The sequence below is a fragment of the Hyaena hyaena genome, unplaced genomic scaffold, assembly GCF_003009895.1.
Source record: "Hyaena hyaena isolate Hyena2069 unplaced genomic scaffold, ASM300989v1 scaffold_38, whole genome shotgun sequence".
NCBI classification, from domain to species: Eukaryota; Metazoa; Chordata; class Mammalia; order Carnivora; family Hyaenidae; genus Hyaena; species Hyaena hyaena.
Genome location: NW_024080670.1, coordinates 4,494,076 through 4,517,579, shown reverse-complemented (window position 1 = coordinate 4,517,579; position 23,504 = coordinate 4,494,076). Strand labels below are relative to the sequence as shown.

At 44.9% G+C, this 23,504-nt stretch overlaps 1 protein-coding gene across 3 annotated transcripts in view; it reads left to right on the top strand.

Moving 5' to 3' along the window:
* The first annotated feature begins 4,753 nt into the window (after positions 1-4,753).
* Positions 4,754-23,504, top strand: part of STXBP1 (syntaxin binding protein 1) — a 68,650-nt gene continuing 49,899 nt past the window's right edge. For 2 of the 3 annotated variants that reach the window (XM_039229525.1, XM_039229523.1), the window contains exon 1: positions 4,754-4,964. In XM_039229525.1, coding sequence (XP_039085456.1) covers positions 4,928-4,964 — 37 coding nt within the window. In that variant the 5' untranslated portion in view covers positions 4,754-4,927. The remainder of the gene's footprint in view (positions 4,965-23,504) is intronic. The other variant, XM_039229524.1, reaches the window with a different exon arrangement.

The window sequence follows — 23,504 nt, the reverse complement described above, 5'->3', positions numbered from 1 at the left end:
GACTTTGAAAACTTTTGATATTATCTTCTGACCTCAAATACAAAAATCTGTTAACTCACTCTTGTGGGCAAGGATGTACCAAACTCAAGCACCCCAGGCCCAGAGGCTCTTTGGAGGTATAGGGACGGTGGGTGGTTGCGATGGAGACAATTAGTTTTTCATTCTCTGCCAAAGAATCTACAGCAGCAGAAAAGGCAGGACACTGCCTCATGTTACGTCACTTTTAAGGATATTAATAGCTAACATGCCCTGGGTCCTTACTAGGTTCCCAGTCCTAGGTAAGAAAAAAATCTTATAAATATCATTTTGTTTAATTCTTTGGAAACTGCATCTAAAAGAATGTAGCAGAATCTATCGGGCGCCTGGATGGCTCAATCAGTTAAGTGTAGGACTTTGGCTCAGGCCATCATCTTTCAGGTTATGATCTCACAGTCTGTTAGTTCAAGCCCCTCATCAGGTTCTGTGCCTACAGCTCAGAGCCTGGAGCCTGCTTTGGATTCTGTGTCTCCCCCTCTCTCTGCCCCTCCCCTGCTCACACCCTTGTCTCTCTCTCAAAAATAAAATAAAAACATTAAAAATTAAAAAAAATAAAAGAACGTAGTGGAATCTTAATGTCCCATGGTCATCAGAACGGGTGGGGGTGAACAGGGAAAAATGCAGCTTATGATGCAGCTTAAAAGGAGAAGGGAGTTAGGTGCAAGCCTGGAGACTGTCTGAGAAAAGGACCGGACTCTGGACTCAGGGCTCTCCAGCAGGCCTTGGGGGACCCAAGCCACTGGATCCACAGTATCACTAGGTTTGGTGGCAGCAAACGTACCCCATTTCTTCTGTCTCAACTTGTTCTGTCCCGTTGCCTATTCTGGCTCGTCTGTCCCCTTCTCTCCTCCTTGGTCCCTCCTCGCCGTTCCCTGTCCTTATGCCCAGACTTCCAGCGCTCCGCTTTGCATCCATCCCCCCATCTGCTAATCTCCTGTTGGTGCAGTGGCCAGGCTACAAACAGGCTCCCCGCTGTCACATGACCCGTGCGTAAATCACAGGACTCTTCCTACCCCCAGCGGATGGTCCGCACCAGGGCTCCGCAGCGCCTGCAGGCCGCGCATGCGCAGCTGCCAGCGCACCTGCGGGGGCCGCGGACCAGCCCAGCGCATCCTGCGGCCGCAGCCTCGCCCCGGCGCTCAGGCTGGGGTAACTGCGTACGAATTCCCAAGACGTCCGTTTGCTGTTACTCTTTCAGCAAGCAGTCTGCACAACCTACCCTTCTCCTTAGATCATGGCACTGGGACCGGGACTGTGCGTTGGACGCTGTCACCTGGGCATCAGGAAGTCAGAGTCCTGGGTCTGCGCTTAGAGCCATGTGACCTTGAGCAAATGACTTGACCTCCCTACGCACCAGGAAAATTAAATAATAAGAGCACTGACCTCGTGGGGCTGTAGTGAAAATTCATGAGAGCTCTTTGGGTGGTGCCTGGGGTGTATCAATTGCATACCCAAATAAAGAATCCAGAGCAAAGGGGGATTTTACCTTAACGTGTAGGTCATCTTGCTGGCTCCTCGGAGGCCAGGAAGTTTTACTGTCTTTGTTTCACACACGTAGAGCACTGGCTCTTGATGTCAAGAGGTCTCATGCCAGATCTTGGATTCCACATCCAGAAAGATTCCAGTCCACTACCCCAGAGTCAGGTTCCTGAGTGAGTTCACAGACTGTCACCCCACCTGCTTTTTCAGCCATCCTATTTAGAATAACATCCGTTCTGACTTTTGCCATCCCTAGTGAACATCTCAGGTACACATCCACAGGAAGAGATTTCTTTTTTTGTCCTTCCTTCTGCAGAAAATAACAAGCTGTTATATTTTATTTGCCCGTGACCTCTGAGGAAGTCCCCACACAGATTCCAGGCTACGAAATTGTCCTGCAGCCCTTCAGTGAGGCCCACCCCGGGAGGCTTTCCTCTCTATTCAGCCCCTCAGACTCTCTTCCAGTCACACAGGTCACCTCTCCATTCCTGGAAAATCCACACTCTTTTCTGGCAATTGGTCCTTCCGTTTTCTGTATATCTGCCTGGGACACTCTCCCGGGACCCTTCTGCTCCCTTTTACTCATCTCAGGAGACCCACCCTGACTGTACCACACCAGGTCCACTGGGTCAGGTGCTCTGTCACTCATTCTCACAGCCTCTGTCCTGCTTCAGCACTTATTAGGACAGTGACTCAATGCTGTGTCTGACTTCTTGATTCCTGTCCGTCTCCATAGCTAGAATACTGGCTCCTTGAAGGCAGTCTTTCCTGGCTAAGTTGGGGGAAGGGGGGCACATGCAGCATTACAAGGATATCCTAGGCTCCCTCACATTTGCAAATGATCTTCTCCTCTGAATGCACCCTGAGCCTATCAATAGCTTCCTTGGGTAAAAGGCAGAGTCTAGACTGTAAAATGACAAAGACTTACTCTGTGAAGCCATAAGAAAGTTCTGTTGAGGTAGATTGGGGTGAGGATGAGACGAGGGTCAAATCTTCCTGCCCTGGGGCTGGTAGCTGAACTAGGACATGTGGCCTGTTGTACTGGCTCTGCCATTGTTCATTGTGTGTGACCTCCGGAAAGTCCTCCTTCGGCCTCAGCTTCTTTTAGCTGTTGCTCAGCATAAAATAATGATTCAGAATTCAGATTCTGGAATTGGATCTGTCACTTACTAGCAAAGCACTTATCTTCTCTGAATCTCAATGTCTTCATCTGTAAATATTATTACATTTCTTTTTTTTAAGTTTATTGGGGTGCCTGGGTGGCTCAGTCGGTTGAGTGTCTGTCTTGGACTCAGGTCATGATCTTGTGGTTGACAAGTTTGAGCCCTGCGTCAGGCTCTGTGCTGACAGCTCAGAGCCTGAAGCATGCTTCAGATTCTGTGTCCCCCCTTTCTCCCTGCCCCTCCACCGCTCATGCTCTGTCTCTCCTCCAAAAGTAAATAAACATTAAAAAGTAAAAAAGAAATAAAGTTTATTTATTTTGAGAGAGGTAGAGAATTCTGAGCAGGTTCTACATCGCCAGTGAGGAGCCTGATGTGGGGCTTGAACTCACAAACCGTGAGATCATGACCTGAGCTGAAACCAAGAGTCAGTCGCTTAACCAACTGAGCCACCCAGGCCCCCATTTTAATAATATTAAGAAGAGGACTTAGCTCACAGAGTTGTTCCAAATTTTTAATGAGTATTCACCGATTTTATGAATACTAGCTCTTCCGTCCTTTTTGGTTGTTAATTAGCTCAACTCATTTGCTTTTCTTTGAAGCCAGAGGTGAGTCCTGTGCCATATTTGAAAAGCAACCTCCCTCATCAGCACAGAAAGTCCATCCCAAACTGACCTGGGATCACTTTGCTAATGTGAACTCCTGTAAGGAAATGCTGAGACCTGAGTCGTCCTACAGAATATTCCTATCAGATTTGGTACTTAGAAATTTCTAGCCTTTGAGGATGCCTGGCTGGCTTACTCCACAGAACATGCATCTCTTGATCTCAGGGTTGTGAGTTGGAGCTCCACCTTGGGTGTGGACATTACTTAAAAATGAAGTCTTAATGGGACGCCTGGGTGGCTAAGTTGGTGAAGTATCGACTCGCTCAGGTCATGATCTCAAGGGTCCATGGGCTTGAGCCGTGCATTGAGCTCTGCTGACAGCTCAGAGCCTGGAGCCTGCTGTCGATTCTGTCTCTCTCTCTCTCTCTGCCCCTCCCCCGCCCGCTCTCTGACTCTCTCTCAAAAAATAGACATTTTTAAAAAAGAATGTCTTTTTATTTTTTTAAATATTTTTATTTATTTCTAGGAGAGAGAGAGAGAGAGACAGCGTGAGCAGGGGAGGGTCAGAGAGAGAGGGAGACACAGACTCTGAAATAGGCTCCAGGCTCTGAGCTGGCAGTCAGCACAGAGCCCGACGCGGGGCTCGAACCCACGAACCGCGAGATCATGACCTAAGTGAAAGTCGGACGCTTAACCTACTAAGCCACCCAGGCGCCCCAAGAAGTCTTTTTAAAAAAGAAAGACAGACATTTCTAGCCTTTGAGGATAGGTCTGTCTTGTACACGGCTGCAGCTCCAATGCCCAGAATAGTAGCTTGCATGTAGTAGTGGGAGATCAGTAATTATTTGCTGATATTACACAGCCTGAGAGCAACTCTAGTGCTCAATTCTCTCAGACTCAGGGTTTTTTTTCCCCCCATCTGAAAATGGAGATTGAAAACAATGCTTAATTACTGTAAGGATTTAATGAGATGATGCAGTAAGGCGCTTAGCATAGAGCCTGACACGTAAAAGCTCAGTGAATGGTGGATATGTGGATATAGGTACCCAGAGAAAGATAATGTCGATAAACCTCCACTTACGTTGTGGTTAGGAGCCTCTGAGTTCCTAATGTGGGCAGGGGGGAAATGGACGGTTCCCAGAAAGAGGAAAGACAGAACATAACGTGGTTTCAGGAAGACGGAGCCTGTCAGTAGACTGTGGCCAGGTGCGGAGGCGGCACGGGAGACTTTAGGACCCTGAGCCCTAGGAGCGCGGGACTGGCGGGGTGCGCGCGGCGCGTGAGGTGAGGGGGAGGGCGCGGCTTTCGCGCCAGCCAGGGACCGCCTCGCGCCCAGCCGCATATCGGCGGGCGGAGCCGAGCCCCTGGGCCGCAGTGCGATTGGCGGAGGCGCGCGGGTGACGGGGGCTGGCATGAGGCCCCGCCCCCGGCCGGCCCCGCCCGCGCGCCCGCGCGCGCGCGCGCCGGCAGGTCGGCAGCCTCGCTCTGGTTCGCGTCGCGCCTCCGCGCCGAGTCCGCGCTTCAGTCGAGCCCGAGCGAGGCTGCAGAGCGGAGGGCTGCGGCCAGTAGAGCGCGCTGACCCGGGGAGGCGCCGTGTCCGCGGGCGTCGCTTGAGGAGACTCGGAGCCGGAGGAGTCGCGCAGCACGATGGCCCCCATTGGCCTCAAAGCCGTGGTCGGAGAGAGTAAGTGGAGTCGGGGTCCGTCCGCAGGCGAGGGCTGCGGCTGCCCGGCAGGAGCGGGGCGCCGTACCTGCCCGCGGCGTCCGGCCTCCGCGCAGGCTGCTCACCCCTCCCGGCCGGGGGCTCCTGGCTGGGAGGGTCCCGTTATTTCGGCGCCGCCCTCCTCTCGGGGAAGTCCCTCCCGGCTTCCAGCGGCTTGCGCCCGCTTCCCTGCTTCCCCCGCTCGCCGCTTCCTGCATTCCTCCCCCTGCATCCCACCCCTCCCCTCTTCACCCCATCCTCCTTCACCCAGCCCTCCCCTTCGTCCCCAGCCCTCTCTTCCCCCTTTACCCCCATCCCCCTTCACCCTATCGCTCCCTCCTCAACCCCATTTTTCTCCCCTTCACCCCATCCCCCCCACGCCATTCCTTCTTCCTCCCCCTTCACCCTGAGCACCCCATCCCTCCCCTTCGTGTCGCCTTTATCCCCTGCAGCCCGTCACCCTCCCCTCCTGCACCCATCACCCTCCCCTGCACCCCCGTTCTTCTTCACTCCCATCACCTTCCTCATCCCCCTTCCCCTCTCCCCTTCCTTCTTTATTCCCGAGCTCCCTGATTCCATTCCGTTTTCTGCCTCCGGTCCCTCCCTCTTTCCCACTCTGCTGGGTGAATCGTGACGAGCGAGATCTCGGCCCGCGCCGCCACCCCCACCCCCTCCGGGAGCCCGAGCCGCGGTCCCCGCCTGCGGAGACCCACCTGGGAGCCGCTGGGCGCGCACCGGCTCCGCCGCGCCTCTCGCCCGGCCCCGGGCCGCTGGCTGGCCGGCCGCTGGGGAGGAGCAGCCTGTTTTTCCAAAGGCTTGGCTCTGCAGGGCTGAGGCCGCCTCTCTCCTCCCCCCCCCCCCCCCCCCCGTGTAGGGAAAGAGGCTGCAAGGGCGGGGTCTTATCTGGGTCCCGAANCAGCCTGTTTTTCCAAAGGCTTGGCTCTGCAGGGCTGCAGCCGCCTCCCCCCCCCCCCCCGCCGTTCCGGGGTCGTGGCTGCAAGGGCGGGGTCTTATCTGGGTCCCGAACCGTCTTAAATCACTCGTGGGAGGCGGAAAGCTTAGGCGTGCAGCGGGAGGAGCGGCCCTGCCCTGCTCAGCACCGCAGTCTGCAGTCTCTCCCTGTTGGCAGGACTCAGCCGTCGCTTGGCTGGACGTTTCGGGCAGTGCGAACCACGGTTGCAGGGAGGAAATGGTTGTTGATGGGTTGGGATGGAAGGCTCAGCGTAAATGGATTTTTAAAAATGGATGGTGGTGAGCGTCGGCTGCAGCGGAGTGAGGGGTGGTGGTGATAATATTTGGAAACGGCGTCCTCGGTGCCAAGCAAGATTGATGACTGGTGTAGGCAGATAGTGCCTCTTCAATATTTTGGTTATTTCTTTAATAAAAAAAAAAAAACAATGTGTCGGGTTTTCTGTGACTTTTGGAACCTTCTTTGGATTTAGGAGAAAATTAAAGCTGGGCTTTTGTCTGCAGGAGAGGATAAGGAAGGAAATAGAAGAAAAGTGGAAATTACACTTTCCAGTGATTCTGTCATAGCGCTCTCTCGTCAAACATTGTCGGCGGTGTAGCGTTCCATTTGAGTGTCATAACTGCTTTTTCCTTCCCCGTGTTTTCTGTTGATATATAGGAAATATTTCCACTTGGTTTACAACCTTACCTGACCTATTGCGCCAGAAGAAAATTGTCGTAAAAATTGATCCCCAAACGAGCAAGTTTTAAAAAGTGCCCACAATAACACCTGCTTTCCTCATGCAGTAAAGTCTCGGAATCATATAGCTTCTATTTCCTTAGGAGAATCACGGCGTTTAGGGCTGGAAGGAAACGTGAGGGATCCTCTAATGTCATTTTACCTGTGGGAAAGAAGTGGAGGCTCCTAGCAGTTAAATGACTTGCCAAAATCAGTGTTAATTAATTTTTAAAACCTCGTGTCCATTTACCTGTACCATTTGTAAAAAATAGCTCTTTGTTATTCTATACATACATACGATTTCCTTCCAGTAGCCATTTTAAAGGGTTTTGAAATACAGAATGTTACATTGCATGTTACATTCTTTCAAATGTTGTATTTGAATATTGTGCTTTTAAGACAGAACCCCTAAGTGTACTAGAAGTAAGTGTTTGCATCCTTTTTGCCAGGACCTTTGTTCATGCGGTAGCTCCTTAGTACCCACCCCTCCCCCTTTTTAGAAGCCAACATAAAGACTAAAAAAAAAAAATCAATAATGCAATATGGCCAAGATTGCTTTACTGCAATAAAGCAAAGCCACTGCTTATGAAAATCAAATCAGCTTTACGTAAAATTGGTGAATGTGTGAACAGCATCTGCTCCTTTTCTTTTTTCTTTTTTTAAAATTAAAAAAAAGTGTTTATTTTTGAGAGAGTGCAAACGGGGGAGGGGAAGAGAGAGGGAGACACTGAATCTGAAGCCGACTCCAGGCTCCCAGCTGTCAGCACACAGCCTGACACGGGGCTCGAAATCATGAGCTGTGAGATCATGACTTGAGCCGAAATCAAGAGTCAGATGCTTAACTGACTGAACCACCCAGGTGCCCCTTGGTTAAATTTCTTGAGAGGTGCAAATAAGCCAGAAAATGGGAGAATTGATCTTAAGAGCCTATAGACAGTTTGTAATCCGACCCTACTTCTGTTTCCAGTTCTGCTCATATCTTTTTTTCTTTATTTTTTTTCTATAAAATGTACTTGTTTTCTGCTCTCTACAAAGAGATTGTTAAGAGAAAGGAGAATTTCTTTTTTTGTGTGGCATTTTATATCTACTTTGTGTTCATAAATAATGTTTCAACCATATAAATCCAAGTCGTCATCCAGGGTGGGCTTCTGTTCCCTAAAGTTTTGTCAGTGTGTTACAACGATGCAAGGCATTCACAATGTACTATTTGTCTTTCTTGTTTCCTCGCTATTTCTCCTCATGTGTGTTTGTAAGAATCACATTCCTCTGGGAAAGAATGCAGTTTCGATTTGTACATTAAGTACACACCTTTTTCACATGGGGCCTTGATTCATAGGATGTGTCAGAAGTTGAGAGGACCCCTAGAAAGAAGCAGTCTTCGTTCTTACACTTCTCTTTTTCCTGTAGAAACTTTGGTTAGCATACAAATAACAAGTCTTTTTTGAGATATATTATACACGTTGTATTTTTTCCAGCTTTAAAATCAAGGTATAATTTGCAGACAGTAAAATTTACCCTTTTGAGTGAGCAGTTCTTCACATTTCAGCCATTACCTATAGTCACGTAACCACCACCGTACCCAAAATACAGAATAGTGTCATTACCCTCTCCGATTCCCTTGTGCTGCCCTTTCTAGTTGGCCTCTCCTTCCACACCCAGCCTTGGGCAAACACTGAACTGTTTTCTGTCTCTGTAGTTTTGCCTTTTCCAGAATGTCACTTCAATGGAATCATACAGTACATTCCTTTTTGAATATGACCTTTTTAATGGCAGAGTCCTCATGTTGCGTGTTTCTGTAGGTTGTCCCTTCTCATTGCTGACTGCCGTTCTTTTGTGTGGATGCACCACTTGGTTTATCCCTTTGCCAGCTGAAGGAGGTCTTAGTAATTTGCACTTTGGACAATTGCAGATGCTTCTGTAAACATTCAGACACAGGTTTCTATGTGAACAGATCACTTGGATATGTAAATACCCAGGAGCGGAATTGATGGGTCATATGATAAGTGTATATTTAACTTTATAGAAGCTGTCAAATTGTTTTCCAAAGTAGCTATGCCATTTTACATTCCTACCAACATCCTTGTTAGTACACGGTCTCGTATGTTTGTAAAATTTTAGCCCTTCTGATAGGTATTGGTATCTCATGGCTTTGTTTTGTTTTAAGTTTATTTATTTTGAAAGAGAGCAAGAACGCGAGCAGGGGAAGGGCAGAGAGAGAGGGAGAGAGGGAGAGAGAGAATCCCAAGCAGGTTCTGCTCTGTTAGTAGAGAGCCCAGTGCGGAGCTTGATCTCACAAACGATGAGATCATGATCTAGAGTTGGACGCTTAACCAGCTGAGCCACCCACATACCCCATGGTATCACATGATTTTAATTTGCATTTCGCTAGTGATTGATGATGGTGAGAGGCATTTTTCCATGCTTATTGTCATCTCTATATCTTTGTTGAAGTGCCCAAATCTTTTGCATATTTTTTATTGGCTTATTTTCTTATGATTGAGTTTTGAGAGGTCTTTATATATTCTGGGTGCAAGTCTGTTATCAGTTTTAGGATTTACAAATATTTTCACAGTTTATGTCTTGTCTTTTCATTCTATGAACAGTAGTTTTCAGAAAAGAAGTTCTGAATTTTGACCAAGCCCAGTTTATCAGTTTTTTCTTTTACTGATTGTGCTTTCAGTATCCTATTGAAGATACCTTTGCCTACCCCAAGTTCACAAAGATTTTATGTGTTTTATATATTTTCTATGTTTTCTTCTAGAAGGTTTATAGTTTCAGGCATTATATTTAGTCTTTGACCCATTTTGAGTTAATTTTTGTATACCCTGTGAGTTAGGTTTGTGTGTGTGTATGTGATTTTTTTGTGTGTAAATGTTCAGTTCTAGCCCCGTTTGGTGAAAAGACTGTCCTTTTTTCCATTTTTTTAAAATCCATTTTTCCATTGAATTATCTTTGTTCTTTGTTGAAAAGCAGTTGGCCATACATGGGTGTGTCCATTTCTGGACTCCCAGTTCTGTTTCATTGATCTCTATGTGTACTTTCACCAGCATTCACTCTCTCCATTACTGTAGCTTTAAAGTAAGATTGGAAACCAGGTAATGTGAGTTCTCCAACTTTTTTTTCTTCTTTTTAATATTGTTTTGGTTCTTTTGGTTCATTTGCTTTTCCATATAAATTATAGAATTAGCTTATCTGTTTCTATTTGAAAAATCTTTCTGGGATTTTCATTGGAATTGTGTTGAATCTATAGATCAGTTTGGGAAGAATTAGCATTTTAAACAAATTTACTTTTAAAGTTTTAGTTTCTTAGCTATAGTGCAAATGTGAGAATCATAATTCCTGGCTTTACAAATAAGGGAGCAACCCTCTGATGAGAATTACATATAGTTTAATAAGGTTGCAGAATATAAAGTCAGTTTACAAAAATCTGTATAGAAATTGAAATTTTAAATAGTATCATTTACCGTTGAATGAAAAAAAACCACATGAGATACTTAGATATAAATGTAATGGAATATATTTTGGATCTGTTTGCTGAAAGCTATAAAACACTGATGAAAGAAATCAAAAAGACTTAAATAAATGGAGTTATATACCATATTCATGGAATAGACCAATTTATGTTACACTTATTTTACTCTTGTTAATTTTTTTTTTAATATGTCATTTCAATTTTCTTGGGTAGATACCTAGGAATAGAATTGCTAGGTTGGGGGGCGCCTGGGTGGCTTAGTCGGTTAAGCGTCCGACTTTCGCTTAGGTCATGATCTCGCGGTTCGTGGGTTCAAGCCCCGCTTCAGGCTCTGTGCTGACTGCCAGCTCAGAGCCTGGAGCCTGCTTCAGAGTCTGTGTCTCCCTCTCTCTCTGACCCTCCCCCGCTCACGCTGTCTCTCTCTCTCTCCTAGAAATAAATAAAAAACATTTAAAAAAAAATAAGCAAACATTAAAATTAAAAAAAAAAAAAGAATTGCTAGGTTGGATGGTAACTCTAACTCTTTGAGGAATTGCCAAACTGTTTAAATTTATTTCTTTATTTTGAGAGAGACAGAGAGAGACAGAGAGTGAGCGTGCATGTGTGAGTGAGCGCAAGCAGGGGAGGGGCAGAGAGAGAGAGAGAGAGAGAGAGAGAGAGAGAGAGAATCCCAGGCAGGCTCCACATTGCCAGCACAGAGCCCGGTCATGATCTTAGGGTTCATGAGCCAAAATCAAGAGTTGGACACTTAACTGCTTAATGGACTGAGCCACCCAGGTGCCCCTCCATTGTGGTTTTGATTTGCATTTCCCTGATGGCTAGTGATAAGCATTTTTTTTTCATGTGCTTATTGGCACATTTGTACATCTTTGAAAAGATCTACACAGATCCCTTGTCCATTACAAAAAAAGTTTTTTTAACGTTTATTTTTGACACACACAGAAAGAGCACAAGCAGGGGAAAGCAGAGAGAGAGGGAGACAGAATCTGAAGCAGGATCCAGGCTCTGAGCTCTTCAGCACAGAGCCTGATAACGGGACTCCAATTCATGGACTACGAGATCATGACTTGAGCTGAATTCAGACGCTTAACTGAATGAGCCACCCAGGTGCCTGCTTTATCCATTTTTAAATTAGATTGTTATATCTGTAATCTACATATTATTTTCATTTGAAGTTATTATTTTTACTCTTTTAAATGTAAAAGATAAGTATGTACTTAAGTCTTCAGTAGGTGATAAGGATGTACTTAAATCTGACCAGTTTACCTATTTCTGTAATCATCTACTTTCTATTTTTCTGTATACTTTTGATTAAAAACTGCTTTTTCTTGTAATGGTTGTGATTCTAGACAATTCATTTAAAATTTAAAGTTATTGGTGTGCTTGGGTGGTGCAGTTGGTGAAACATCTGACTCTTGGATCTCAGCTCAGGTCATGATCTCATGGTTTGTGAGTTTGAGCCCTGCGTCGGGCTCTGTGTTGGTAGCACAGAGCCTGCTTGGGATTCTCTCTCTCTCTCTCTCTCTCTCTCTCTCTCTCTATCTCTGCGCCCCTCCCCTACTCTGTCTCTCTCTCAAAATCAATAAAATTTAAAAAATAAAATTTAAAAGTTATTGTTGCTGAGTGGTTCCATTATGTCTTTATTCCCAGTTTATTAATGGAAAGTGTCACATTTTTAATTTGTTTTCAATTTTTTAATTTATTTTGAGAGCGACAGAGACAGCACAAGTTGGGGAGGGGCAGAGAGAAAGGGAGAGAGAAAATCCCAAGCAGGCTCTGCAGTGGCAGTGCAGAGCCCAAGGTGGGACTTGAACCCACAGGGCTGTGAGATCATGACCTGAGCCAAAACCAAGAGTTGGGCATTTAACTGACTGAGCCACCCAGGTGTCCCTAAAGGTGTCATATTTTTTTAAACTCAATTACTAGATATTTTTTTAAACTCAATTACTTACTTATTGTATTTTATTTTTTGTAGTAACCATGCATTACCAGTGAGGCAGCGGGGCCCCCAAACTCCTCACCTTTTTAAGCAGTCTAATGTTGTTGTCTTATACTTAGTCCAAAAATTAGTTTAGTTGTAGTTGTGATTAAAAAAAATTACAAACGAATGATACAGGACAGTATAACTACTTGTAACAGGGAGGCCTGGCATAAACCAGGGGAGGTTAGAGAAAGCTTCCCTAAGGAAGTGATATTTGAACTACTTCCTTTTACTTCCAGTTTACTAGGAGTTTGTTTTTTAAATTAGTATTAACTACCTTTTCAGTTTCTTTTGAAATGATCATATAAGTTTTCTTATTTAATCTATTAATTAATCTAGGGCCACCCGGGTGGCTTAGTCGGCTAAGCGTCTGACTTCGGTTCAGGTCATGAACTCACGGTTCATGGGTTTAAGCCCCGCGTGTCGGGCTTTATGCTGACAGCTAGCTCAGAGCCTGGAGCCTGCTTTGGATTCTGTCTCCCTTTCTCTCTGACCCTTCCCTGCTCACACTGTCTCTATCTCTCTCTCAAAACTAAATAAAACATTTTAAAAAATATATTAATGTAATCTAATTCTAATATTGGATATCATTGCAATTCTGAAATAAACTTTATTATGTATTGTCCTTTTTCTGTATTGTTAAATTTGACTTATTTTTTATACATCTACAGTTACTAATATTGGAGCCTTCTGGCTCTTCTTTGAACATTTCAAATATATTCCCATCCCAAGGCTTTGTATTTTTTGTTCCCTATGTCTGAAATATGCTTGTTCTGTTAATTCCTTTAAGTCTCTGGTCAAATACCACCTTACCAGTGAGGTCTTCTTTTACAGCTTTGTATAAAATGGAAACTTTCCTGTTCCCTCCCTTACTATGGTGAACTGTCACTGGCTGACATTTTATACTTACCCATTTGTTTGTTTATCCCTGCTTTCACTAGCCAAATATAAGCTCTATGAGAGCATAGACTGTTTGGGTCACTGCTGTATCCCTAGCACCTAGGACAGCCCTGGTACATAGTAGGCACTCAACAAATATTTGGAATGAACAGTTGAACACCTTATTTTACATATGTGTATGTGTATTTTTTCTCGCTTTTAAATCTTTTTCAAATTTTTCTCTATCAAATTTCTCTTATTAAATGAAATGGGAAGTTTTCCATCTTGTCGTCTTGTTTCCAAATAGATGAAATAACCTAGGAATTCCCTTCCTTGAATGTCAGAAGTGATTTACCTATAAAACTTTGAATTTGTTCTTTGAAGGGAAAGGATAAATATTTGACAGCCTTTTGATATATTTATTCAGGTTGTCTACTTCTTCAGTCAGTTTTGGCAATTTGTATTTTCTTATAAAACAGGGGGGCGCCTGGGTGGCTCAGTTGGTTAAATGTGTGACTTTGGCTCAGGTCATGGTCTCACTGTTTGTGAGTTCAAGCCCCGCGTCAAGCTCTGTGCTGACAGTACAGAGCTTGCTTGGTATTCTCGCGTTCCCGCTGCCCCTCTTCCCCTTGTACTCTTTCTCAAAATAAACATTAAAAAAATTTAAAATAGACCTTTCAACCTAAAAAATTTTAATTTATTGACTTTAAATTAAATCAGTGTAATTTAGACAGTAGCTCCTGCATTAGTAATTATGATCCCCTTTCTCATTTTATCCTGTTTGTGTTATGATTTTCATGGAAATACAGGCTGGAGATTTGTCTATTTTAATTGTCTTTTTAAAAAAAATCCTTTTTTCCCCTTCTGTGTCATGTGCATGTGTTCTTATTCTAATTTCTTGAATAAAATGATTGGTTAATGTTTTTCCTCATAAATGTATCAAAGGATATGAATTTTCATCTGAGTACAGCTTTGACTTGCCGTTTATTTCTAAATATAATCCTCCTTTGTTTTGAACTAGATGTCATTCTTATGATGGGGTTGTAAACAGTTTAAATTTGGGCAGAATTTACATAAGATATGGTTTGGGACTCAGGTAACATCCATGTGTTATCCATTAGACACAAGAAAGCATATATCTGCCACAGGATCCAAAAAGGACCTCCTGCATGTTCACTGAAAGATTTTCCCCCTGGCTTTTTTTTTTTTTTTTAAATATTTTATTTATTTCTAGCAGAGAGAGAGATACAGCGTGAGCAGGGGAGGGTCAGAGAGAGGGAGTCACAGACTCTGAAACAGGCTCCAGGCTCTGAGCTGGCAGTCAGCACAGAGCCCGACGCGGGGCTCGAACCCACGAACCGCGAGATCATGACCTGAGCGAAAGTCGGACGCTTAACCGACTAAGCCACCCGGGCGCCCCGAAGTATCTTCTTTTTTTAAGAATGTTTAATGTTTTATTTATTTCTGAGAGAGACACACACACACAGTGTGAGCTGGGGAGGGTCAGAGAGAGAGGGAGGTACAGAATTCAAAACAGGCTCCAGGCTCTGAGCTAGCTGTCAGCACGGAGCCCAGCGTGGGGCTGGGACCAACAAACTGTGAGATCATGACCTGAGCTGAAGTCAGACGTTTAACTGACTGAGCCACCCAGGCGCCCCTAATGAAGTATCTTATTTAGTGGAGTAGTCAGGCCAAATTTTATAGTCCTCATTGGCAGCTCAACAGCCGTAAAATTTGAACCCCAGTCCCATGGCTTGCCTGTATGAGAAGCCTTGGAGAATCCCAGCTTGATCTTTTTTTTTTTTTTTAATGTTTATTTATGTTGAGAGAGAGAGAGAGAGAGAGAGTGACATTACAGATGGACATGGGAAGAGCAGCCAGCAGGCTTGAGAGTCAGAGATGAGAAGGTGAATCTAGTAGACCAGTGTCTGTGATTTTGTCACTCATAGACCGCGTCCTCAAACAGTCTGAAAGCAGGCTTGAGCCGGCAACCAGGAGTCTTCATTTAGGAGTGAGTCTTTCTCTCCAGGCTGGGAGGCCTGGCACCTGGATGCTTTCCCAAAGTTTTTCTCTCCGTGTCTTAAAGTCAGTCTGTGTCTGTATGAACTTTATTGTTCAGGATTGTTTTGAGGAGGAAATGAGGGTATGGTTATAGCCAGTCAAAATGCAAAGCTCTGAGGATTTGGGATTTAGGCCATGTCAAGGTGGCATCAAAGTGTAGAATCTGGGCTCTGGGAACAATCTTAGAGGTACCTAGTCCAGATTCCCACCAGAGCAGGAAGCCAGATTGTACTAGTCTGTTGGATGAAAGATGGTGGCAGATTTTTTTCCCCTTCTCTGAAGCTACTGGGGACAGACAGTATTATTTTCATGTCTGTGCCAGCGTACATTTTCACAGTGACAGGTATAAGCCACTAACAGTGTTACAAAAGGAAGGAGGAAAGGCTTAGATGTTGCTCACGACTTTCCAGTTGATTCTAATCCAGTCACAGATGATCCTCATGAACTTCCTTTAATGGCAGTGGGAACAAAGCTGCTTCTCTTTTGCAGCTGAGGGGGAAAAGGAAGATCTTTTAAGCTTAGATGGTTTTCGGAGTCCCCATCACTGAGAGTGACAGGGTAAAGCAGACCTTGGTGACTCACTTCTCTCACAGCTCCTTTCCCCATCTTCTCGAGCACTGGTGTAGCCAGGAGAGGAAGGAGAGAAGCCACTCGCTGGTCTCCAGACACATCAATATTGTTGGTACTAGTTGCTAGGGACTTGAGAAAATAAAACCTTGCAGTTGAGCAGGAATCTCCCTCTGCTCTAGGCTTTCCGCAAGAGGCTACTGTGAGGCAGACCCCTTAAAAATTACTCAGCCTACAGACATAATCATGTTTGTGGTAAAAGTGCTTCAAGATTTGAAGATGAGGCAGTCATGTGGCTACTGAAGTTTCCAGTTTGCTTTCCCACCGATAATCCTAGGGTGTGTTACCTTGAACTTTACTGTTTTGGTTGTCTGCTGGGGTGTCTCTCCTTCTGTGTTCCCCCACCCCTATTTATCCCTTAAGGAACTTTGAAATTCAAGTTAGAGAAATAACTTTTTCCAGACTTTAACTGAGACTGACAGATCCGGTCAGTTTCTCATACAGTGGTAATACCCATTCTTTCCCTGTCTCCAGTCTCTTATTAAAAATATTCAACAGGGGCGCCTGGGTGGTTCAGTTGGTTAAGCATCAGACTTTCCGAATTGGGCTCAGGTCATGATCTCACGGTTGGTGAGTTCAAGCTCCACATCGGGCTCTCTGCTGTCAGCACACAGCCTGCTTTGGGTCCTCTGTCCGCCTCTCTCTCTGCCCCTCCCCTGCTTGTTCTCTCTCTCTCATAAATAAACTTTAAAAAAGTCCAAAATGCTGAAAAGTTGAAAGAATAATATAAATTGCCTGCTTACCTTCTGCCAAGATTTAACAATTGTTAACCTCATGCTTTCTTTATTTTTATCTCCTTTTTTACTGAAGGGTTAGGGGTTAGACATTGCAGAAGAAAAAAATAGTGAACTTGGAGACAGCATTAGAAACTGTCCAAAGTGAAATAGGAAAAAGACTGAGGAGAAAAACCCAAAAACATCAGTAAGCCGTGGGGCAACTTCAAGGAGTCCAGTATATATCATTGGAGTCCCCAAAAGAGAGAAGAATGCAGGGGAGAGAAGAAAGGGGCAGGGTATTTGGAACTATTTCCAAATTTGATGAAAACTATAAACTCTCAGATCCAAGAAGTTCACTGAACCCCAAGCATAAGCAATATGAGGAACTTTACACCAAGACGCATTATAGCCAAATTGCTTAAAAGCAGTTATAAAAAAGAAAAACTTTTAATGTTTTACTTATTTTTGAGAGAGAGAGGTGAGCAGGGGAGGGGCAGAGAGAGAGAGACAGAGGATCCGAAGCAGGCTCTGCGCTGACAGCAGCGAACCCATGTGAGGCTCAAACTCACGAACGGTGAGATCATGACTTCAGCCGAAGTCGGACGCTCAACCCACTGAGCCACCCAGGCACCCCCCAATTTTAATTAACCAAGGAGAAAAGACACACAATATACAGAGCAGAGATAAAGATGGTGCAGATTTCTTGCCAGGAACAATGTAAGCTAAAAGGCAGTAGAGCAGTAACTTTGAAGGACTGAGAGATACAAAATATTAACCTAGAATGCTATACTCCAGAGAATATGCTGTACCCTTCAGTAACGAGGCAAAATAAACACTTTCAGATATTTTTTAAAAAAAAGTTGAAAGAATTCATCACCAGCACCCCGGCCCTACATGAAACGATACCCCAGGGAACCTGCCTTTCCACGACGGAATGAAGGGCACCGGGCACCATGACTGTGTGGGTGAATATAAAACCCCATTAGGCTGAGACTGTTCATCTTCCCTCTGGTGCATCACAGTTACTCTGGACTTCTGTTCACCACCCTCCTGGGATTTTTTTCACCTCTCTTGTTTTTAACAGTCTGTACACATGGTCATTTAGTCCTCTGTTTTCAGTAGTAGACTCACTCTGAGCCTGCCTGAGGCTTCCCAGTCCGGGGACTCTGCAGACTCTACACTGTCCAGAGAGGAAACTTTCATTGTTCTGCCATGTTGGGAGACAGATAATCACCCAGTGACGGGAAGTGGTAGAAGGGACCTAGGGTATAGCTGTTTCCCAAGTACGTTTCTACCAACATGCCTTATACTGGCCCCCACCCCCATTCTTTTGCATGTTAGAGGTACTGGGGCTTCCAGTTCCTCAAACTATTGAGGCTTCTTTTTTTAACATTCAGTTGGTTTTCAGTGTTTCCTACTTCTGGTTTAGGATTCCACTTGAGATGAACTCAGCTTTCCTAGACCTGCTATGTCACTTACCCCACTTCTGCTGTAGAAAATAAGACTACAGGGGCACCTGGCTGGCTCAGTCAGTGGACCATATAACTCTTGATCTTGAGGTTGTAATATTGAGCCCTACATTGGGTATGGAGATTACTTTAAAAATATCTTTAAAAAAATTTTTTTAATGTTTATTTTTGAGAGAGAGAGGTTGTGTGAGGACATGGGGGAGGGGCAGAGAGAGAGGGAGACACAGAATCTGAAGCAGGCTCCAGGCTCTGAGCTGTCAGCGCAGAGCCCTGTGTGGGGCTCAAACCCACGAACCACGAGATCATGACCTGAGCCGAAGTCAGATGCCTAACCGATTGAGCCACCCAGGCACCCCCCAAAAAATAAAATCATAAAAAGAAAAAGGAAAGAAGGCCACAGACTCAGAATTTAAAAATAAGACTGTTTAAAATTAAGACTGTCAAGGGTGACTGGGTGGCTCACTTGGTTAAGCATCCAACTCTTGGTTTGGGATCAGTTCATGATCTTGCGGTTCGTGGGTTTGAGCCTCATGTCATGTCAGGCTCTGGGAGTTCTCTCTCCTTCTTTCTCTGCCCCTCACCTGCTTGTGCTCTCTCTCTCAAAATAAATAAATAAACTTTAAAAAATAAATAAAAATAAGACTTCATCATATATAAGAACTGCATTCTAGGAAGGAAGGAAGGGAGTGGCCAGCAACCAAAAGCTGGGGACCTCCACACCCTAGTTAACATAGCAAAATGACTGGCTCTTTTGGGCACTTTATTTTTTCCCCCCTTTCTTGCCGAGAGAATGGAAACAGTCTGCTAGAGTCCTAGGGCTAACTGGGCAGCAAACAAATCCTGACTAAACAGACAGGTGAAAAAAAAAATTGAGGACACACCAAATTCAAAAATTTCATTCTGAATTTCATTAGCTCACTCTGAAGCAGGAAATCAAGTTAACCCTAAGGTCATTTCATCTGATACTGCGTATTTGGACCCCAACATACTTCTTCAGTGGAGTGATCGTTGGCATGGAGCTACGTTACACAATACGGGGAGACAACTTTCCCTGGTCAGTTCTCCACCACCCACCCTTCCCTAAGTGAAGACTGGGCAAAGACCACCATCCAGAATACACCCCAGTCATGTTCTGAGGGCGATATTCAAATAATACCTCGGTAAACGGGGAGCAGGCGAAGAGAGCCCACCTGTACCCTTTTACATAAGCAGACTGCCGGAGAGAATTGCCCTTGTCTAGGTGATTTAAGCAGAAAAGCGGGGGGAGAAAACTATATAGGAGAGAAACTTTGATAAGGAAAAATGATAGAAATATGGCTCGTAGACTCAGGTAAATAATTTATTCTGGAAGAAGACTCATACAGAGAAAACAGTTCAAATCACTGGCAGGAAAATGATGAACCAAGAGCTCAGATGTAAGGTGCTGTGAAATAACCAAGCAAAGCAGGAAATGGGCTAGTCAGGCCAAGGAAGTGGAAAACAATGGTAGCGCTCCAGAACTAACAGACCAATTCTCGGATGTAAGCAAGCAGCATCTTTCCTACGGGGTATGAAAGACCGACTTTCTACAGGATATGAAGACTTTTTTTTTTTTTTTTTAACTTTTTTTATAGTTTTTGTTTATTTTTGAGACAGAGACAGAGCCAGAGCAGGGGAGGGGCAGAGAGAGAGAGAGAGAGAGGGGGAGACACAGAATCCGAAACAGGCTACAGGCTCTGAGCTGCCAGCACAGAACCCGATGCGGGCCTCGAACCCATGAACCATGAGGTCATGACCTGAGCCAAAGTTGGACACTTAACCGACTGAGCCACCCAGGCGCCCCAAGACATCTCAGAACTTAATATCTGAAAACTGAAGACCCGAAGCAGGTTAAAGCTTAGAACAATACAGGGGTACCTGGGTGGCTTAGTCGGTTAAGTGTCCGAATTTCGCTTGGGTCATGATCTCTCGGTTCGTGGGTTCGAGCCCCGCGTCGGGCTCTGTGCTGACTGCCAGCTCAGAGCCTGGAGCCTGTTTCAGTCTGTGACTCCCTCTGTCTCTGACCCTCCCCTGCTCATGCTGTCTCTCTCTCTCCTAGAAATAAATAAAACATTAAAAAAAATTTTTTTTAAATAAAAAGCTTAGAACAATACAGACTGGGCTGGTGAGAGTCTTGGACTTGAAGATAAGATGATTCCTACCATCACTGTCATAGACAAGTCTCTTATATCTGGTGGGCTCAGTTTCTTTATAAAAATGGACTAGATCAGGATTTCTCAACCTCAGCATTTTTGTTTTTTTACTTTATTTAAAAACTTTTTAAATGTTTTTATTTATTTCTGAGAGAGAGAGTGAGAGCAGGAGAGGGTCAGAGAGAGAGGGAGACAGAATCTGAAGCCGGCTCCAGGCTCTGAGCTAGCTGTCAGCACAGAGCTCGACGCGGGGCTTGAACCCACGAACCGTGAGATCATGACCTGAGCTGAAGTTGGATGCTTCACCGACTGAACAACCCAGGCCCTTGTTTTTTTTTTTACTTAAAAAAAGAAAAATGCTTATTTTTGAGAGAGAGTGAGAATGAGTGTGCCAGTGGAGGGGCAGAGGTAGACAGAGGATCCGAAGCAGGCTCTGCACTGTCAGTGTGGAGACCAGTGCAGGGCTCAAACTGATAAACCATGAGATCATGACCCTGAGCTGAAGCCAGACACTTAACCGACTGAGCCACCCAGGCGCCCCACCCTCAGCACTATTGACGTTTGAGGCTGTGTGAGCCTGTGCATTGGAGGATGTTTGCAGCATTCCTGGCCTCTCCCTACTGAATGCCCAGAGCACCCTCCAGTCATGACAGTCAAAAATGTCTCCAGACATGGCTGAAAGGCCCCTGGGGGCACAGTCACTCCCCATTAAGAACCACTAGACTAGATGATCTTTTGTCTGCTCTGGGTTTCTAGGATTCTATGAAATATTCCATTCTTCCCCATCTTTAGAAGTATGTTTTCTCCAATCCTCAGTCCTTAGTGGGAGGGGAACTCCCATTTAAGTCAAGAAATGTCACTTGGAGCCATTAGATTCTGCACCTATGAACTTAAGATACTGGCCCCATCTTGGGTTCTTGCCAAGATCAAGCTAGATACCTGTTCTAGGTCCTTACAGTTCAAGGAGTAATTACTGCAGACATCATAGTCTGTACTAGGCAGAGGACAGGCTGGCAGACTGACTGAGAAGTTAGCAGATGAGATCTGCTGCTGCTCATGATATATATGTATGTATGTGGGCAGTGTGTTTTTTTCCTTCCTTCCTTTCTTTCTTTCTCGCTCTCTCCCCTCCCTTCCTTCCTTTTTTTCTTTCAGCAAATATAAAACACTTCCCAAATAACTGCATGATAGTATCACTATCTTTTTTTTTTAAGTTTATTTATTTATTTTGAGAGAGAGAGAGAGACCCTTGAGGAGGGGAGAGTCAGAAAGAAGGAGAGAGAGAGTTCCAAACAGGATCTACACTGTCAGCAAGGAGCCAGACGTGTGGCTCGAACCCATGAACCATGAGATCATGGCATGAGCCAAAACCAGGAGTCAGAGGCTTAACTGACTGAGCCACCCATGTACCCAGATAATATCATTATCTTGTATAAGAATGGCCCTCATTCCTGAGTCCTTTTATTTTATTTTATTTTTTTATTTTTTTTAATTTTTTTTTTTGTTTTATTTATTTATTTCTAGGAGAGAGAAACAGCGTGAGCAGGGGAGGGTCAGAGAGAGAGGGAGGCACAGACTCTGAAACAGGCTCCAGGCTCTGAGCTGGCAGTCAGCACAGAGCCCGACGCGGGGCTCGAACCCACGAACCGCGAGATCATGACCCGAGCGAAAGTCAGACGCTTAACCGACTAAGCCACCCAGGCGCCCCTCCTGAGTCCTTTTAAAAATGTCTTATTTGGGGCGCCTGGGTGGCTCAGTCAGTTAAGCGGCCGACTTCAGCTCAGGTCATGATCTCATGGTTCGTGGGTTCCAGCCCCGCGTCGGGCTCTGTGCTGACAGCTAGCTCAGAGCCTGGAGCCTGTGTCAGATTCTGTGTCTCCTTGTCTCTCTGACCCTCCCCTGCTCACACTGTCTGTCTCTCTCTCTCAGAAATAAATAAAACATTAAAAAAAATTTTTTTAGTGTCTTATTCACTGTGCTTATTCACTTATTCATAGTGCTGTCTGTCCTAGAATATTAATCTCCATTTCACTACTTCGTGTCTTTGGTCTTTTTGTTTCAAAACATTAGATATAACTAAATAGTGTTTACCATGAGCTATTGATTTTAAGAAGATATAAGTTGTTTTGGTTTCCTTTTTTTTTTAGAGAACCAGAGTGACAGCATGAGTGGGGGAAGAGGGTGAGAGACAGGGAGAGAATCTTAAGCAGGCTCCATGGTCAGCACAGAGCCTGATGTGGGGCTTGATCTCATGACCTTGGGATCATGACCTGAGTCTGAATCAAGAGTCAGACACTCAACTGACTGAGCACTGAGCATCCAGACACTCCTTGGTTTCCTTTTTTTTTTTTTTTTTTAATGTTTTTATTTATTTTTGAGAGAGAGAACAAGGGCAAGGAGAAGTAGAGAGAGAGGGAGACACAGATCTGAAGTGGGCTCTATGCTGAGAGTGGAGAGCCCCATGTGGGGCGCAAACCCATGAATGGTGAGATCATGAACTGAGCCAAAGTCAGACATTCAGTCGACTGAGCCACCCAGGCTCCCCTTTGGTTTCCATTTTTAATTGATTTTTCTACTTGTGTGTCTTTGGTAACCTCACAGCTCCTTTAATTCAGGGGATATTATGTTGAAAGCAGCCTTAGAAAGAAGAAAATAGCTTCTTCGGAGCTGAGATGAGGTGACTGCATCCAGAGTGCATCTAGGAACTCCTGTTTCTAATCCCGTTCTGTCCTCTTTTGAGATTTCCTTTCTGCTACTCAAAATTCCAAGATCGGGGCACCTGGGTAGTGTCCCACTTTGGCTCAGGTCATGATCTCATGGTTCGTGGGTTCGAGACCCACACCGGGCTCTGTGCTGACAGCTAGCTCAGAGCCTGGAGCCTGTTTCAGATTCTGTGTCTCCCTCTCCCCCTCTCAGACCCTCCCCTGCTCACACTATCTCTCTCTCTGTCTCTCTCAGAAATAAATAAAACATTAAAAAAAATTAAAAAGAAAAACAAAATTCCAAGATCTGTGAGGCTTTGCTTTAGAGACTTTCTAGCTCCTTGACCTTTGGGCTCTAAACCTTAGGAAGCAGAGTGGGGAAAATAAAATAGAAAATGAAAATCCCCTGTGAAAGAGATAGTGAATAGTTCTTTCTGTAACTCCATCTGGCATCTTTTTGGGCCGAGGTTAGGATTTGGTTTCTCGGACATCAGGCATTTATTTATCATCATGCTCTCCTCTCAGAGTTGGCAGCAGCCCGAGTGTTAGATGTCATAACGTTGGACATTTGAGTCTTATGCAATCAGTGGGTGTGTTCACCAGTCTCTGAATGTTCTAAAGCTTGTGACCACTCCAACAATGGGGCCTTCCCTTCCCTCCCACTCCTCAGCACCCAAAAAGCAAATCTAAACAGGAACATTCCCAGGGTAAGTAGTTATAATTGAACAGCAGTTACAGGGAGCGTGGTACCTCGTCC